Source organism: Asterias rubens, chromosome 14 (genome assembly GCF_902459465.1).
Source record: "Asterias rubens chromosome 14, eAstRub1.3, whole genome shotgun sequence".
In the NCBI taxonomy this organism is placed as follows: Eukaryota; Metazoa; Echinodermata; class Asteroidea; order Forcipulatida; family Asteriidae; genus Asterias; species Asterias rubens.
In genome coordinates this window covers 6721122-6740911 of record NC_047075.1, presented here as the reverse complement: position 1 = coordinate 6740911, position 19790 = coordinate 6721122, and the positions used below count along the sequence as shown (strand labels likewise).

The 19790-nt window shown below is 37.7% G+C and overlaps 1 protein-coding gene across 1 annotated transcript; it reads right to left on the bottom strand.

Annotated features, from left to right (window-relative positions):
* Positions 1–1371: 1371 nt before the first annotated feature.
* On the bottom strand, positions 1372–17503 carry LOC117299411. Its single transcript, XM_033782950.1, has 5 exons — positions 16469–17503; positions 9441–10154; positions 5863–6150; positions 4088–4129; positions 1372–2409 (listed from the first exon to the last, which is right to left on the bottom strand). Exons 1-5 carry the CDS (start codon positions 16788–16790, stop codon positions 2279–2281), a joined length of 1497 nt encoding a protein of 498 aa, XP_033638841.1. The 5' UTR covers positions 16791–17503; the 3' UTR covers positions 1372–2278.
* Between the last annotated feature and the right edge of the window lie 2287 nt (positions 17504–19790).

Sequence of the window (19790 nt, the reverse complement as noted above, 5' to 3'; positions counted from 1 at the left end):
ACAGTGCACGAATCGTGATATAATGCTAATTAAAACAGGAACAATGACTAAGTGCTAAACCAGTGTCTCTTGGCAGCCTTAAATGCAGTGGACACTAGGCTCCTATTGGTAATTACTCAAAATAATTGTTAGCATAAAAACGTGCGTATAAATCATGGTGGGAAACGGCTCCCTCTGAAGAACCTAGTTTTCGCGAAAGGAGTAATTTTCCACGAACTTGATTTCGAGACCTCAGATTTAGAATTTGAGGTTTCGAAATCAAGAGTCTGAAAGCACACAACTTCGTGTGACAAAGGTGTTTTTTCTTTCATTATTGTCTCGCAACTTCGACGACCGTTTAAGTTCAAATTGTCACAGTTTGTTATTTTATGCATAAATGTTGGGAAACACCAAATGAGAAGACTGGTCTTCGTCAATTAATTAAGTGTCTTCTTCATGTGCTAAAACGGTGATCTTTCCAGTCTTAAAATGGCCAACGATTATTTGTTTCTTTTAAAGGGGGACACTATTGGTCATTACTCAAAATACTGATTAGCATTAAACCTTGTTTGGTAACAAGTAATGGGGAGAGGTTGATGGTATAAAACATTGTGATAAACGGCTCCCTCTGAAGTGCCATAGTTTTCAAGAAGAAAGTAATTTTTCACAAATTTGATTTCGAGACCTCATATTTAGAACTTGAGGTCTCGAAATCAACCATCTAAACGCACACAGCTATGTGACAAGGGTGTTTTTTCTATCAGTATTATCTCGCAACTTCGATGACCGATTGAGCTCAATTTTCACAGGTTAGTTATTTTATGCATATGGTGAGATACACCAACTGTGGAGGCTAGTCTTTGACAATTACCAAGATATGTGTCCACTGTCTTTAACGAACAAATTAAACATTCTACCTTTAGTAGCAATTCTAACGACTCCACATAATAACTAGCCACAGTAAATTTGAATAGCTGCCATAATTCGGAAGAAAATACTGAGACTGTAAAATTCATTACACAATGGTTAATTGAAGAGAAGAACAATCAGTATGGACAATAATAACCATCATTTTTTCTGAAATAAATTTTAAAACGATAACTTTGTTAGGGAAGGTACACGTTTGGTAATTGTCAAAGACCAATGTTCTCACTTGGTGTATCGAATCATAACCATAAAATAACAAGTCTGTAAAAATTTGGGCTCAATCGGTCATCAAAGTTGCGAGAAAATGATGAAGTAAAAACGTTTGTGTGCTTTCAGAGGGGAATAAAAGACTTCTAGCTAGAAGTATTTTATTATTTTAGTGAGGAATTACCTCTTTCTTAAAGAATACTTTACTTCAGAGGGAGTCGTTTCCCCAAATGTTTTGTACTATCAACAGCTCTCCAACGCTCGTTACCAAGTAAGTTTTTAAGTTGATATTTGTTTTGAGTAATTACCAAACGTGTACCTTCCCTATGAAGTAAGTTATCGGATTGAGCTTATTTGATCATGTACTTCATGGATTTTGTTTTCGTCATAAAGTTGTGCAATTTCTCAGTAATTAAACATAAAATACGTAATTATGAACATAATTATTCACAAAATGAATACATTTTACATTTTACGTTGATTGAAGGCAAGAGAGCCACACACGTTCAACTAAATAAGCTCACAAAATGTATGTAGTAAATTTCAAAAAACGCAAGGGAAAGCATAACAAACGCCATAAATCTTACATATCACAAACTCAATCAACACTGGGTTGTTGCTTAAAGGTACTGGACCCCATTTGTAGTTGTTAAAGACTAGTATTCTCACTCGGTGAATCCCAACATGTATAAAGTAACACAAACTTGTAAATTTTGTATTCAATTGGTCATCAAAAAAACAAAAACAAATAAATGCAAACATTATAACTGTTCAAGTATTTTCTTAAATACAACAACCCTCCAGCTATGCAGTGGTAAGGCCCTCGGGTAAACAACTCCTTACAAGGAGATTGCTGTGCGCGTCGCGCGTATCGCGTGATGTGGCACAACTGTTCCAGCCGTTGCTCTCGACCAATAGGAATGAAGAAACTTTCCTGCTCACAACCGGTCATAAACAATGGTCATTATCAAAGGTTTAAACACCCCCACGTAACGCGCTCTCCACCAATAGGATAGCGAAACTGTCTGAGGTATTTATGAATGAGTTTTCAGTCTGATCTAGCAAAACATAAAGTATTGTTTTTTTCTTCAATGTATCTTATCGGGTATCTTACATATAAAGCTCTATTTAGCCTGATCTAGCAAAACAAAAGTGTATTTCTTCTTCAATGCATCTTATCGGGTATCTTACAGATAAAGGGGTATTTAGCCTGATCTATCGGGCTGGATCCATCTTGCTCGTAGCCAAATTTGTTGGTGAAGTGAACCAAACTTCCCTCTGCAAATATTGGAATTCCTGCAGAATTGAGGGAAAGAAAAAAAAGAGTGAACAAGATAATTTGAGTAAAAGATAATTTAAAGCCATTATACACTTCCAGTAGAGGAACAAACCAACTTCACAGATTTACAAATAATTTACAGGGTGTACAGAAGGTAATCGTGAAAGACTTCTCTTGAAATATTATTCCATGAAAAGCTTTACTTTTTGAGAAAACAGTAAAACAATATCAATTCTCGATAGCGAGAATTACGGATTTATTTTAAACACATGTCATGACACGGCGAAACGCGCGGAAACAAGAGTGGGTTTCCCCGTTATTTTCTCCCGACTCCGATGACCGATTGAGCCTAAATTTTCACAGGTTTGTTATATATAAGTTGTGATACACGAAGTGTGGGACTTGGACAATACTGTTTACCGAAAGTGTATAATGGCTTTAAGACGAGCAGAGTACACTGTTCGATACGTCGTGACCACTCCGGCTCTTTCAGAGACAACACTCCCTCAAATGGGACATTATACATGAGCGTACCTGCTACCGCAAGTCTACTATTTACAGTTATTCTTTAAGTATCAAAATTGAAATATTTGTTTTGCAATATTTATCGCAAGTAAACTTAGAAGGGTGTAAAGTTGCTCCTTTGTCACAAAGACACCAAGTGAACAGCATAATAATTTTGAGCAAGGCCGGGTTCTTACACGAATGCAACACACATGTTGACGTGGAAGGGCTGGGTTTTTTTTCTCGTTTTTTTTTGTTCAGTGAATGTTCCGCACAAGTTAACTGAGCTGTTGTAACGCCAACATCAGTAGCGCATTCGCAAGAACTATCAACCGGGTTGAAGTCTTTGCAGATCTTGCGTTCGACAAACCCGTGCAGTTTTTATTTCGACAAAGCGATTGTTAAAATACAAATTACTTTAAAAAATGTGATTAAGGCTACATCAATGGTATATCAAAAAGAGTTTTTTTTATATTTTTTTTTTACACAGCGATTTTTAAAATGCAAATAACTTAGCATAACTATGTCAAGGGTAATGGTTAAACAAAAAATAATAATACAAATAATAAATAATTGTTAAAAATGCAAATTTCTACCACATAACTATTTTATAAAGGCAACATCAATGGGTAAAATTTGTTTACCTATGGTCGTGTTTTTTATCTGACTCAGCAATTGTTCAAATGTAATTCAGAAGTAATTTTCCACGAGTTTGATTTCGAGACCTCAGATTTAGAACTTGAGGTCTCGAAATCAACAATCTAAACGCACACAACTTCGTGTAACAAGGGTGTTTTTTTCTTTCATTATTACCTTGCAACTTCGATGACCGATTGAGCTGAAATTTTATGCATTCGTTGAGACCCACCAACTGTGAAAGCTAGTCTTTGACAATTACCAATAGTGTCCACTGCCTTTAAGGCTAAATCAATGGTTTAAACCAAAGAAAATAAATTCAAAGTGATGGCTGTGTTTGAGAATGTAGAAGCCTTCCCAGGACTAGACTTGACGACAAGTCGTTCAACGGTCGTAAGTAGCGCGTGGCAGCTCAAATTAACTGCGACTGACTCACATACACATACTGAGATCGAGGGTGAGTATACCGTCCCCGTAGCTACACCGCGCTGTAACTACACCGCGCTTAACAATTACCGTCTTGACTTCAAGACTATCCCAGGACCCATTACTAACCGGTATGTTTCTGATCACTGAAACTGAACGTCATCTTCTTGCCTGCGATAAAAAAAAAATTGTTGAAATGATTAAACAAATCGAAGAACCCTTATTTGGAAACAGTTAAATTCCAAACAGTCTCGTAATTTTCCTCGTTTGGTCCAAGGCAACTAGTAAAATCAAACTTCAAACTGGAAGAATTTTGTATATTTTAGTAGCGATTGCTTGGCAGCTTCGTCAATAATATTTGTAATTGTTAATAAAAAGCTCATTAGGGTAAAACGAGTATACTGATAAACACTAACAAATTGTCGAGCGATTGGAAAAAAAACAACATACAAACTTAGCAACCTTTTCGAAAAGCTTTCAAATTAAAAAAAAATAATTCGCGGCATGTATTTTACTAATTAAATTCCTTGTCAAAAGATTGTGGCATATAGTGAAAGAAAATAATATTTGAGAGAAACGACGTTAACTTTTCTTCTACGAGTCCCTTTATAGACCTTATGCACATGACGTCATTTCAGTAGGGCGCCCTCACCTAGAGGTCAAAAGGAGGTTGTTCATTGGCCAATCCTGTGCGCCGCGCGTACAAATGTGTGCGTTTCGATTGTTTCGTCACCGTTTTTCCACTTAGATGGCCGCTGGATGACGTCAATGCATAAGGTCAATGGGCACTAATGTTTTATATTTTTCTAATGTTTTGTAAACTACTTTTTTTTCGGTTTGTAACTTATTGTTGAAATATTTCCACAAATCTTGAAATACAAATTTTGTGAAACTCGCGTCGAATCATCACTGCTGATTCTTTGACTAAAAATCCTAACTGAGTTGGAACAGTGCTAAACTGAACAATCTTCAATGACTTCACATGCATTAAAGGCATTGGACACGAATTGTAAATACTAAAATTATCTGTTAGCATAAAAGAATACTTGGTAACGAGCATTGGAGAGATGTTGATATTATAAAACATTGTGAGGAACGGCTCCCTCTGAAGTAACTGTGTTTTTGAGAAAGAGTTTATTTCTCACTAAAATAAATTTGAATTTGATTTCGAGGTCTGGTATTCAAGCATCTAAAAGCACACGCTTCGTCTGACAAGGGTGTTTTTTCTTCCATTGTTATTATGCAACTTCAACGCCCAATTGAGTTAAAATTTTCACAGGCTTGTTATTTTGTGTATATGTTGAGATACACCAAGTGAGAAGACTGGTCTTTGATAACTACCAAGTGTGTCCAGTGCTTTCAAAATTAAATAAAATTCGAATATTCTTAGTTCGAAACAAGATAAGGTTAACCGAGGTGAGCGATCCCTATGTGATGAAATATTTACCGAAATTCAAGGGCACAGAACGCTAGTGGTAACAATCACTTACTTAGGTAAAAATCAATGGAAGGATGTTGATGGTATAAAACATTGTGAAAAACGGCTACATATGAAGCAACTTTTGAGAAAGAGGTAATTTCGAATTCAAATACTGAACAACTTCAGCTGAAGCCGTTTGAGTTGTGTATCTGAAAGCACACAAAGTAATGCAACAAAGGTGATTTTCTCCTTTCTTTTATCTTTTGCAAATTCGATGACCATTTGAGCCAACATTTCTACAGGTTTGTTTTTTTTATGCTCAAAGTTTGGACCACCAAGTGATACTACTTGTTTTTAACAGCTACCAAAGGTGTCCACAAATAATGACTAAAGTTGGTTAGCTTTAAAATCATCACCGCAAGCTGGTTCTAATTCGTTGTTGCTCTAAAACTAAAGGACTGTTTGATGATTCAATTAAACAAACCTGTATAGATCGTCACAGATGCTTTGTTTGATCCAGCTTGAGCTGTGCATGCAACGGCCGTCGGACTAACTTGACTTGAACTCATCACCAATGTAGAGCGAACTACACACGTAGAAACATTCACTGATTGGATCGTGTAGTCATCTCCTGAAGTGTCTAAATTCTCCCAACTATCGGTTTGTTTGTGATACAGACTCCATGTAATGATGGGCCCAGATGGGTCGCTAGCCACGCACTCGTACTCCCGGTTGCTCTTCATGACCAGACTACGAACCATTAGAGCCCATTCTATATTGTCAAAGCAAAAAAAAATAAAAAATAAATAATGATAACAACGATGGCTTCTTAGCGCTCAGGTCCGTCACGCAGTGACGCTCCAAGATTATTACCCCTGGTCACTGGGCCTTAAACCATTCCTTAAAGACAATGTACACTATTGGTAATTGTCAAAGACTACTCACAGTTGGTGTATCTCAACATATGCATAAAATAACAAACCTGTGAAATATTGAGCTCAATCAGTCATCGAACTTGCGAGACAACAATGAAAGAACAAAACACCATTGTCACAAGAAGTTGTGTGCGTTTAGATGGTTGATTTCGAGACCTCAAGTTCTAAATCTGAGGTCTCGAAATCAAATTCATAGAAAATTACTTCTTTCTCGAAAACTATGGCACTTCAGAGGGAGCCGTTTCTCATAATGTTGTATACCATCAACATCTCCCCATTACTCGTCACCAAGGAAGGTTTTATACTAATAATTATTTTGAGTAATTACCAATAGTGTCCACTGCTTTTAAACCATTTCAGCTCAGCAAACAATCTATTACGTATGACTCAAACCTGTTGCCAAGAACAAGTCTTGAATATGGGCTTAATGTATGTTGGTATCAAAGAGACTGCTTGTAGAAAGACTACTTCACAGCATGTCAGGGGCATCATCAAAACATTCAATAAGCAAGGACATAATTACATGACGTCTTATTAATAATAACACAACCTTATCCATTTAGCCACTGGACCGCCCTGCAACCTATTAGCGATACACTGTATTATGCGGTTGGAGGAAACCTCGCTGTAGCTTTGGTTTGTAGAATAAAAAGAAACGTCAAAATAAAGCTAGATAGTTATTAGTAGGTCTACCTACGCATGGGTGAATCCATCTAGTTTTTTATAGATCATTATTGATTCATCCCTTCACAGTTGACTTGTCGAAGCTAATGATGATGAAATAATTTTAGCTCGTAACCAACACAACGCTCATTAGTAAACACAAATGAAACTGTATTTATCATTTATGGTGATATTGTCGAAAACTAACACCTTCGCAAATAATCAGCATTGGCCCAAATAAAAGCGTTGAAAAGCTACTGTGTCCATGTTATCAGTATACAAAAATACTCGCCATAAAAATTACCGTAGGCGTTTAACGTGTTTTTTTTTTCGTGCCCCCCCCCCCCATGAGGACTTGTACAAATATCACCGAAAGGGTCACCAATTGTGCATTTATTTATAAGTAATCAGCCTTGGAAAATGTTAAACTATGATTTCAGTACTTTACTGCAAGAATCTTGAAAAATCATTTCGGCAAACTCGGGCGGTGCAGGGACTAGAGGGTGAAGTAGCGCATTTTACAATAACCGTATCAACGCGATTTACACTAGTCCCCTGTTCAATGGGCCAATAACACCCCTTTAATCTTTGTCAGCTCCCATTAGGGAGTATACAGCCCCGAGCTGCCGTGGCGCTCCGAAAGCTTTTCATTCACAATATCAACCTCTACCCTCGCAGGTACCCATTTATACCCCTGGGTGAAGAGAAGCAATTATAATGAAGTATATTGCTCAAGGACACAAGTGTCACGACCGGGATTCGAACCAACACTATGGTGACTTAGCACCAGGGGCCAATTTCATAGAGCTGCTTAGCAAAAAAATTTCTTAAGCACGAAAACAGCTCGATTATTTTTCACATGTTACTGGCAAAAATGTCATGCCATATACATTGCTTGTGACAGGTATTTAGCTGTTGTTTACTTAGCATAACAATTGAGTGACGTCTTGGCCGGTAATCTGATTTTACTAAGCAAGGATTTTTATGTTTAATCAAAATTTTGTGCTAAAGCAGCTCTATGAAATTGGGCCCTGAACTTGAATTGGCCACTCGGCAATGACACTCTACGGGCTCTGTCACAAGAGACGACTTTTACAGGCTACTCATGGGCAACCACAATGCAGTCTATGCTACCGAACTACATTGGCAGCACATAAGTAATTTTGCATACATCGTCTTACGATCCCCAATCAAAGTGTATGAACATTTTGAACGTGAGTGCTATCCTTCTTGGGGATTGCCTGGAACTGGTTGCCTGGAAATTGCCCAGTGTGACATGGGCCTTCAGATTATTTCACATGAAGACATTTTTAGCGAACCAGTTAAAGGCAGTGGACACTATTGGGGAGAGGTTGATAGTATAAAACATTGTGAGAAACAGCTCCCTCTGAAGTAATGTAGTTTTCGTGAAAGAAGTAATTTCCACAAATTGGATTTCGAGACCTCAAGTTTAGAACTTGAGGTCTCGAAAGTAAGCATCAGAAAGCACAAAACTTCGTGTGACAAGGGTGTTTTTTCTTTCATTATTATCGCGCAACTTCTGCGACCGATTGATCTCAAATTTTCACAGGTTTGTTATTATTTTTATGTACATGTTTGTTATTTTACGTACATGTTGGGATACAGCAAGTGAGAAGACTGGTCTTTGACAGTTACCAATAGTGTCCAGTGTCTTTCAAGGCATTCCCCATTAAAAAAGGGCATTCACATTTGAATGATCACGCATTATTCTCGTAAATCATAAGACATTGTTTAAACATTGACTTATGCGGTACCAAAGTGATCACATTCGTATTGTGGATCGTGCGAGAAAGTAAATCAAAAACTATAAATTGAACAATCCCATCTTTCGAAGAAACGAAACAAAATATTATTTTGAGGGAACGAAAAAATACTTCGACCGAACGAAATAACATTGAATTATTGTTATGACATGAAAATGCTATCAGCCACCAGATCCATCGGATAAGTGAAACTTTGGCAATCTTTAGATTGATTTGAATCTCATATGAGATTGTCGATGAATATTGTGATAGTCCACTACATCTGCGATTTTTAATTACAGTTTTCAATTGCAATGATCGGTATCGATTAGTGTAAAGGCACTGGACATGTTTGATAATATTGTTCAGAAACCAGTAGTCTCACTTGGTGTATCACAAAATGGGCATGCAATAATATATCTGTGAAAATTTGTGTTCAATTGGTCATCGAATTGGCAAGAAAACAATGAGTGAAAAAACACCATTGTTGCGTTACTTTGTGTGCTTTCAGATACATAATAAAATATACGTTACTTCAGACGGAGCCTTTCTTATAATGTGTTATACTACCCACAGCTCTCCATTTCACGTTATCAAGTTTGTTTTTATGCTAACAACTATTCTGAGTAAATAACCAAGGGTGTCCAGTGCCTTCAGACTACATTTTAAGAAAATTTTACAAAAAGTGTCTCGCTACTCACCATGTGATCCGCATGAATACATATCTCGTATCTGATCTTGAGTTAGAAGACCGTCAAAGACCGTCAAATCACTGTAAGCCGCAGACCCACCGTAAATAGAATCGTATACGACGCTGCAAGTGTTGGAGTGGCCCATGTAAAGCTTTGTACACCCGTCAGACGCTGCTCCCGCAATCGTCTCGTATGAATCTCTTGCAACTGCAACACCATTGACATACAGCTGGATCGCGTCACCAACCGCCATAGCATCGAAGGTTAAAGTCAAGTGAAACCAAATGTTTTGAGGTATCTTGGACATGGAATACTGTGCTACGTAACTGGAACTTAATGTTTTTATCCCGTACCTAAAACGATCAGTGTAAAACAGAAAAGCCAGACCCCTGGCCTGGCTCGTTTGTTCCCCAGAGCTGATGTAGTACCTTTCACCAGTAAAGCCTGATGACGTATCTATCTTAAGCCATAAAAACCACGTCATTGACTCACAGAGATCCGGGTCAGATACACAAGTCCCACTGAAGTCACCAATGTCTAAGTATACACCTGTTTTTGCGTACACAGCGCATGCGTGATCAATGACGTCAGGAGCAGGAACTATTTCAATCAGGTTCGTATCTCCGCCGAGTTGAAACCAGTCTCCACTTACTGGAACGGAGTCACATGACGAGACGTGGCTCTTCGTAGGACCCATGGTTCGGTCAAGAATCGGAACAATATCTGAAGAAGAAAACACGAGAATTACTATTGAAAATGAAAATGCAAGACTTTTATTTCTACGAGAAGCAAACATATATTTTCTGCATAGTGATCGTTCTGAAAAGAGGTGGTGGTGGTGGTAAACGACTCGTGCTAATCGAAACGTTGAGTCGTTAAGCACTGGTTCTTTGTATAACCTTCTTCTTGGTTTGGCACTGAATTGTGCTGCTGATGTTGCCTTAATTATTGCCATACTCAACTGATCCAGTCTCCCTCTTTTTCATTGAATTACCTCAGGATGTAGGCTGGATAATTTCAATAAATAAATAAATAATGTATTTTTATTGTGTGCATTATAACATTCAACACTCAAGTGCAGTAAGTTACAAACTGAATGCGGACTTGCAAAGTTTAAGCTCAATTGATTGTCGAAGTTGCGAGATATTAATGAAAGACAAAAATGAAAGAAAAAAAACCACTTGTCGCACCATGGTCACTCGAAGTTATGTGCTTTCAGATGCTTGATTTCGAGACCTCAAATTCTAAATCTGAGGTCTCAAAATCAAATTCATGGAAAATTACTTCTTTCACGAAAACTACGTCACTTCAGAGAGAGCTGTTTCTCACAAAGTTTTAAACTATCAACCTCTCCCCATTACTCGTAATCAAGAAAGGTTTTATGCTTATACGTATTTTGAGTAATTACCAACAGTGTCCACTGCCTTTAAACGACTGTTCAATGCCGACTCATCACTCTTCTATTCCCTTAATAACGTACTGTAAAAATGGTTCAAAACCAAGTATAAGCATTAACATAATATTCAGCTTTTCACCACTAAGCGTTTAGTTGCGATAATGTTATGAATAATTTATAAATCGCTACGAAAAATGTGAGCAACAGAAACACAAGTTGTTTGGAAAATGCCTCCTTGCTATTCACTATGTATGTTAATCTCACTCAAGTGCATAAAGTTTATGAAAGATTAATTTACCAAAACGCTATGAATATTTCAAGCAATTGAAACACAAAATTCATTCGGAAAGGCCTCTCGGTTTCGTCGCTCTCGAATGCACAAATTTATAATGACCCAATATTTACGCTTGCCAACGACAGTTTTTGTTTTTTAGTAACAGTTTATTTGTTTTCAACGGCAGTCTTTACGGAAGGCTAGTTACATACATACATACATACATACAACTAAATATTTATAAAGCGCCTTTACATCAAGATCAAAGCGCTGGAAAGAGCCAGACCAATGGAACTATAAATACAACAAATTACATCTGATACAAGTGAGTTTTGAGAGATTTTTTGAATAAAGGCAAAGAGTTACAACTTCTGATGCGTACTGGGAGGTTGTTCCATATTCGCGGAGCAATAAAGGAGAAAGTCCGGTTGTGAGCAGATGAGAGTGTTCTGATGGTTGGGTGTTCGGTTAGGCGTGTGTTGTCAGAAGCTGATCGCAAGCTTGAGCGTGGCGGTTGGTAGAGAGCAAGGCAAGATGATAAGTAGACTGGTGCTATTCCTTGAAGACATTTAAACACAGTAACTAAAACTTTGAAAGTTACTCTCTCTTTGACCGGGAGCCAATGTAACTGCTGAAGGCAGGGTGTCGCGTGGTCATATTTCAAACCTTGCAAATCAGCTTGGCCGCCCAGTTTTGGATGCGTTGAAGACGTTGGATGTCTGAAGTGCTAGATCCAAGAAGCAACCCGTTGCCATAGTCTAATCTTGAGAGAATAAGAGCACGGATAATTAGATGGCATGTGTCGAGGTCCAGGAATTTGCGAATGCGACTTAGGTTTCTGAGTTGATAGTTGAGGCTGGAGCAGAGAGTTGTGATGTGGGAGTGCATGGACATTGACGAATAAAATACAACCCCGAGGTTGCGAACACTGTTAGAAGGCTTGATGACTTTGTCGCCGACCTGAAGAGATACCGAAGGCACTTTGTGTTTGAGATGGTCAGGAACAGCAACGAATAACTCTGTTTTCTCTTCATTGAGCTTCAGCATGTTAAGGGTCATCCATGACTTGATGTCAGATATGCATGAGGATAGCCGAGAGAGAGCTGAGGTTATTGATTGCGGGTCATTCAGGTTGAATGGTATGTACAGTTGAATATCATCAGCATAAAGGTGATATTGTAGGTTATGCTTTCTGATGATACGACCATCGGGAATGGAGTAAATTGCGAATGACTGGGGGCCTACAATAGATCCCTGATGTAAACCGTAATTTAGACTGTGGTAATCGGAAAAGGATCCATCAATACAGATGCACGTTGTTCTGCCGGAGAGGTAGGACTTGAACCACTTTTGTGCAGCTCCTTTTACCCCGATGTCATGGGTAAGGCGGTCAAGCAAGACGGAATGGTTCACCGTGTCAAATGCTGCACTTAGGTCCAGAAGGACGAGGAGAACACCTTTTCGATTTGAAACGTGTGTTCGGGTATAACATGGATAATTCTTCTTTTTCTAATTCTTCTAAGATTATAGGCCACGACTGCTCAATGGTAGGCCTATTGCATCCGCCAAAATGTTGTAGTTATAGTTACTCGTTAAGGTCTAAAGGCACATGGCACCGATGATAATTCGCCAAAGACCTGTATCCTCACTTTGTGTATGCCCACATTACAATGACAAACCTGTTAAATTCATTGGGCTGAAATCCAACTACTGGAACTTGAGTAAATTATAAAAAATATGTTTAACCAAAAAAAACACCGATGTGTGTTGCACTGTATATTATCTAATACTTTGACCTACTTCTCAAAAACGTTTAACTTCAGAGGGAGCTGTTTCTCACAATGTGTTCTACTATCAACAGCTGTCCATTGCTCGTTACCAAGTAAGTTTTTTACCTAGTAGTTATTTTGAGCAATATTATTTCCAGTGCATTTAAAAGGAGTTGACACTATTGGCAATTACTTAACCTAATTATCAGCATACAACCTCACTTGGTAACGAGTAATGGGGAGAGGTTGATGGTATACAAATATTGAGTGGCTCAGAGTGGAACGCCGGGTGAAATGGAACAGTCCAAGTTTGACCTTGCGATAATATTCCTTCCGTTCCACGAATTAAAGCCACTCAATATTTGTTTGATATAACTGATTTATAGATCCTTGTCATTTGATGTATTTTAAAAGTATACCATTTTGAAAAATCACACAAATTACTGACAACCAAAAATCATAAAGCACCGGGTAGCGGCAACAATGCACAAATCGGATCACAACCTTTTGCGCAGGTGCTCCTTTGTTTTAGCAGCGGCGCGGCAGCGTTGTACTGCTCTAAAACATTGGGAACAAGGAAGATCCTAACTGTTGAATGGGAAATGCTATTCCCCATGGGCGAATAGGTCTTTTTGATCGCCGGTGCGGATGGGAGTAATAGTGAATGTCACGTGAAGTAAGTTCCACCAATCAAATTACAAGGATCTGTGTGTCAGTTATATAATATAAAACATTGTGAGAAACCGCTCCCTCTGAAATGACGTAGTTTTCGAGAAAGAAATCCACGAATTTGATTTCGAGACCTCAAGTTGAGAATTTGAGGTCTGTAAATCAAGCGTCTGAAAACAAACAGCTTCTTGTGACAAGGAAGTTTTTGTTTATTTCATAGATAACTCGCAACTCCGACGACCAATCGCTAGCTCAAATCTCCACAGGTTTGTTATGTTATGCATATGTTGAAATACACTAAGTGAGAAGACAGGTCTTTGACAAAGACCAATAGTGTCAAGTGTCTTTAAAGACAGTGGACGCTATTGGTAATTGTCAAAGACTAGTCGTCACAGTTGGTGTATCTCAACATATGCATAAAATAACAAACCTGTGAAAATTTGAGCTCAATCGGTCGTCAAAGTTGCGAGATAATAATGAAAGAAAAAACACCCGTGTCACACGAAGTTGTGTGCTTTCTGATGCTTGATTTAGAGACCTCAAATTCTAAATCTGAGGTCTCGAAATCAAACTCGTGGAAAATTACTTCTTTCCCGAAAACTACGTCACTTCAGTGGGAGCCGTTTCTCACATTGTTTTATATTATATAACTGACATACAGATCCTTGTCATCAACCTCTGCCCATTATTTGTAAGAAAAAAAGGTTTAATGATAATAAATATTTTGATTAATTACCAATAGTCCACTGCCTTTAAGCAAATAAACAGAAAAACCTTAGATTAATATCTCGGACACGTCCAATGGACGTTAAGTCCACACTGGCTGATGGACTTGAAATCTCCATATTCTATTTAGACTTTTGTACAAACATACTGCGGCTTCAAAGTGCATAAAAAAATATTAAAAAAATGTAAAATAATGCCATGCCACACATATATAACGATGGTAAAACAAAATTTGAGCTGGAATTCAAGAGCTCTTGTATATTATACACTATTATATTTTTTTAAATACATTTTCCCCCTGTAAACACTTCGCTTTTAAAGACACTGGACACTATTGGTAACTGTCAAAGACCAGTCTTCTCACTTGCTGTATCTCAACATAATTATGCATAACGAAACAAACCTGTGGAAATTTCCGCTCAATCGGTCATCGAAGTTGTGAGATAATAATGACAGAAAAAACACCCTGGCACATGTAGTTGTGTGCTTTTACGTGCCTGATTTCGATGCCTCAAATTCTAAACCTGAGGTCTCAAAATCAAATTCGTGGAAAACTACTCCTTTCTCGAAAACTACGTCACTTAGGAGGGAGCCGTTTCTCACAATGTGTTATACTATCAACCTCTCCCCATTACTCGTTACCAAGTAAGGTTTTATGCTAAAAATTATTTTTAGTAATTACAAATAGCGTCTACTGCCTTTTAGTCCACATTGGCTGATGGACTTGATATTACCACTAGGGAGCATTTTCTATTATTAGACTTTTGTACAAACATACTGCGGTTTCACAGTGCATACAAAATATATGTAAAACAATTTCATGCCACAAAAATATGATTTTTTTTATATTTTCTTTTTATTGGAGCTGAAATCCAAGAGCTCTTATATTTTGTACATAATCGTTTTTGTTTTGTTTTTACACTTCGCTTTTAATGTTCACATTTTAATTTCCTTTTGTATATTTTTTAAAACACAATTTAGCTCTTGGGCTGCGATGTTTTATTTTACACCATTGATAATAGTTTTAGTGTCTGCGCCTTAATGCACGTCCGCTTATGATGCATACACATTTTTGCAAAACAAAACCCAAAAAACAAACAAACAAACTGGAGCACAATACCTTGGGAAAAAAACTAAACCATACATAATATCAATAAATGAGTCACTGACAATCGATGACAATAACCTGTCATGAATATTTTGACTTTGCTCACGGAAAACCAGAGAGTAATTTATCAACCTTGATGTATCCAGTTGCTGATGAGAAATAAATAATTTAAGAGAGCGTTTTATTCATTTTTGTTTTGGCATCGATGCAATGCAAAATGTGTTATCGGTCTTTCACTATTTCCTCGACACACAGATGGCCGATCGATCTCAAACTTCTACAGGTTTGTCAGTTTATGTATATGATGGAATACATAAAGTGCTTACACTGTCATCAACTGTTTTGTTAGCAGAACCAATTCTGTAATGTTCCTTTAAACATCTTGAACCATTTAGATCTTTTAAGACCTAACACTTCCAAAAAGGAGATTCCTATTTAACCACGCCACGAAAAGCTTCAACATTACTCAGAATGTAATGTTTCAAATAAATAATTATAATATTTTATTGGAAGCGTTTAATTTGTTTGTTATTCTTGTTTTACTGTCAATAGCTCTCGCTTGCTTTTATGCGAACATTTACGTAGGTAGTTACCTCTAATGTCAAGGACCTTTACAAACGTTGAAGGAAAAACACCAGTGAATTATGACCCTCTCAAAAACAACAACAACGTATTCGTATTCATTTTTGTTTTCAAAACAAATTTTTAAAGTACGCAAATTTTGTAGATATTGCCTACACTTTGGAGTCTCAATGCAACACTAGTATACTCTATCTAATTTAGTGTACGTTATTAAACGACGGTTTTCACTTACAATATTTTACAACATGCAGGGTAATTTTTAGTGCTTGCTCAGCTCACAATACATTGTGTTACCTAAACTGGAAAAAGTTTTTGTAAATTGAAAGATAACATATATCCAGCTCGCCAATGTTTGTTGCTTTTCATCCTATCGTCCAGTTTGGAAAGACAGTAATTTGCAAGTTGACCAATCCGTAACGAATCTACAGTTAAGTGTAGATTCGTTAAAATAATCTACACTTTCAATAATAGAGTGAAGTCGCAGAAATAGTTTAAAAAATTGTAAACACTTACCAGGAATATTCTGAGTGATGTTCATTAGCCATACATTCATTGGGATGTTTGCCGCTGGTACATTGACGTACACGTTGTCCAAGTACCCCATGATGAACGTGAGTTCCTCAAGGGTCGATACTGTGGCCAGTTCAGCAACATGTCCAGTGTGGCTGAACTGCTTACAGAACATCTCAGCTTCATTGTAGGAGAGGTCTTCAGGAAAATATCGGTAGCAATAGTTCCCATTCTCCATCCATTGGAACGGGCATGGTGAACAGGATTGACTTAAACCAACAAGGGCTGATACAAAAGCTACGGTTAAAAGAACCCAACTACCCATTGCACTTGATATTTGTGATCAAACAGTTATGTTGGTGATTTCTTATTTTGCACCCCGTTTATGAACAAAACTGTTTCAATTGCTGTTCGGTTATCTATGTCGTGCAAACGACCTTAAGCCACTGAGTGTCGGTGATTATCTGCTAGCTGATTGGTTAGCTGCGATGTCGAGGATCAACAGTTGATGTCACAGACTGCTAAAGACCGTGTCCATGTTTAATGGGCTGTTGCTACAGCTACGGTTAAGACAAACCAACCTTTCATTTCATTTGTCGTCTGTATAGTATAATCAATACTGGAACACCATGCCAATGATCGCGACGAAGAAAACAAAAAAGCAGTCAAGTTTTAAAGCTATTGTTTGGTGATAAAACACATTCCACTGTCGTATGTCAATATCAACAAAGGGCAAGAATACTCAAGTTTAACAGCTATTGTTAGATGATACAGCGCATTCCACTGTTAACACCAACTGTTATTGCTGCACTGAGTTTACAAGAAACATGTACACTGAAACCTCTGAAACCATAAACAGGCCCACTTGTCTCCCATCTCTTCAGTCTTCTGACGATGACTGGAGCAAAATGGTCGAAACGTTGAGACCAATTAAAAACTCAACCCGTGGTAGTGCAGTTAATGACGATCATTTAAGCAAGAGTAGTATACACTCCCTGCCGATTTGCTACCTTCCGCCCGAGTAGAAGTTACAAAGCAGGGCAGCTCATTCCTGAAATGATAATTGTACTCCGCGGTAGTAGATTTATAAGCAAGACAGTTCTCTAAGAAAACGAAATCTACCTGGCAAGGAGATGCACACATGGTGTTACCGCAAACCAAATTGATACATCGCAATGCAATGCCTTAACACCCGTCATACGATACAGTACAGTTCGGTAGATATAGTCTATACACCATGGCATGGCCAATAGGGGCGGAGCTATCAGCGATCTCAATCGATTCTTAATTACAGGTAAAATAACATAAGGGAACGTTGCCGAATAGTATAGAATGCCTGTTGCTGATAAACAAAACCGCTGATTGGTATTGACCGCCCAATGTTATGTTGTGACCAAATCCAACATTTTTCAAACATTCTATCAGAGGGTTTGGGTATTTTTGAACTACGCAAAACATAAAAGTTCATATATTCACATTAAAACTACACGGTTTAAATATAATGAGGGTATACACCTTCACTTAAAATATTACTTGCTCAGAGTAGTATTTTTGAATTGAATTGGGTAAAGCAGTTTCATTATTGTTGTCGCAGTGAGACGAAAATTATTTCAGCCAACATATTAACGCGATTCTCTTAAAATTATTGCTTTATGATTAATTTTATTTTTCTCTCAAAAACTTGGCAACTACATGAAGCTGCATCTGTCATAGCATAAATCTTCATTACTAATACAAGTGATTACGAAACTTAGTGGACACTTACACACATTCACAAAAATGTATCCTTATGGAGTGTTATTTTGTCCACTCTTTTGCCCCGAACTTACTAGTTTCCCATGGACTTTGCAAATTCTATTTCCTTTTGGAACACTCAAGTGTTAAAAAAAAGTCGTTTTGTTTCCCCCGTTTATTTTTTACTTGTGCCTGATACAGAAGAAAAGAGCAAAGTGCTACTAACGCAATTTTAGAAAAGGATTATCTAAAATGTACTCAACCATGGGTTGTAAAGCCAGTGGCTTTATGAACACGCTCTGTGTGACCTGAACCATGAATAAATAAGCAATTAACATAAATAAATAATTACGACTTCTAAAGCGCACCTAATCCACCTGTTGTGTGTTTGAGGAGCAGGACCCCCCGCCCCCTCCCCAAACACACACATACACACCCCTACACCCCCCCCCCCCTCAGATTGAGAATTTTGAGGTCTCGAAATAAAGCATCTGAAAGCACACAACTTCGCATGACAGGCGTGATCTTTCATCAAATTTGCACTTTTTTTTTGTGTTATTGTATATTGACAATTACCAATAGTGTTCGGTGTCTTTGATATAAAGTACCATAGTTGCAACAGCTGATGATTTTTTTTTTCAATAAAATAATGCAATACAAATATTATACCTGTTTTGTTTTGACATTGTACAAACTGAAACGCAAGTGCTCAGTCCATGAGACTATGGTTATCATATCGCATTTAACGGTTGTTTTCAGAAGCAACACTATTCAAAAGAGATTATAATCATATTTCTACCGCAAACCTCATCTAATAAGAATTTAATTAAGGTTGTCGTTTGTTTAAAGACCGTGGACACTATTGGTAATTGTCAAAGACCAGTCTTCTCACTTTGTGTATATCAACATATGCATAAAATAACAAACCTGTGAAAATTTGAGCTCGATTGGTCGTCGGAGTTACGAGATAAGTATGAATTTGATTTCGTGACCTCAAGTTTAGAATTTGAGGTCTCGAAATCAAGCATCAGAAAGCTCACAACTTCGTGTGACAAGGGTGTTTTTTCTTTCATTATTATCCCGCAACTTCGACGACCGATTGAGCCCAAATCTTCACAAGCTTGTTATATTATGCTTATAATGGGATACACCGAGTGAGAACACTGGTCTTTGACAATTACCAAACGTGTGCAGTGGCTTTAAGTCACAGAATAGACTCTAAAGTATAGATTCGTGACTACAATACGTCATTCCGAACTCTGACAATGTTTTGTAATATAACACTACTTACAAATATTCTGCCTTTTCATTGGTATTAAGGGTCTCATGATATGTATTAGTTTTACTAGACGGCGGCCGTGTGATAGTGCATCGTTTGCCGTGTGATAGTGCATCGTTTGCCGTGTGATAGTGCATCGTTTGCCGTGTGATAGTCCGACGACTATCACACGGCGTGCAGTACCCAGACGTGTTTCTACCCACCACGAACCCAAATAGTTGTGCATCTATGTATCTCAATTGCGCGTACGAACGTTACGTGTACGAGGATGACAAATAGTCTGTTGGGGTGTTATGAAACAAACGTTGACTG

Excerpts from the sequence above, each read along its gene's own strand:
- LOC117299411 (XM_033782950.1), bottom strand. The coding sequence starts at position 16,790 with ATGGGTAGTTGGGTTCTTTTAACCGTAGCTTTTGTATCAGCCCTTGTT. Across the intron at positions 4,130-5,862 it reads ATCTGTGACGATCTATACAG|GCAAGAAGATGACGTTCAGT; the intron begins GTTTGTTTAATT and ends TTTTTATCGCAG. Across the intron at positions 2,410-4,087 it reads CAGTGATCAGAAACATACCG|GAATTCCAATATTTGCAGAG; the intron begins GTTAGTAATGGG and ends TCAATTCTGCAG.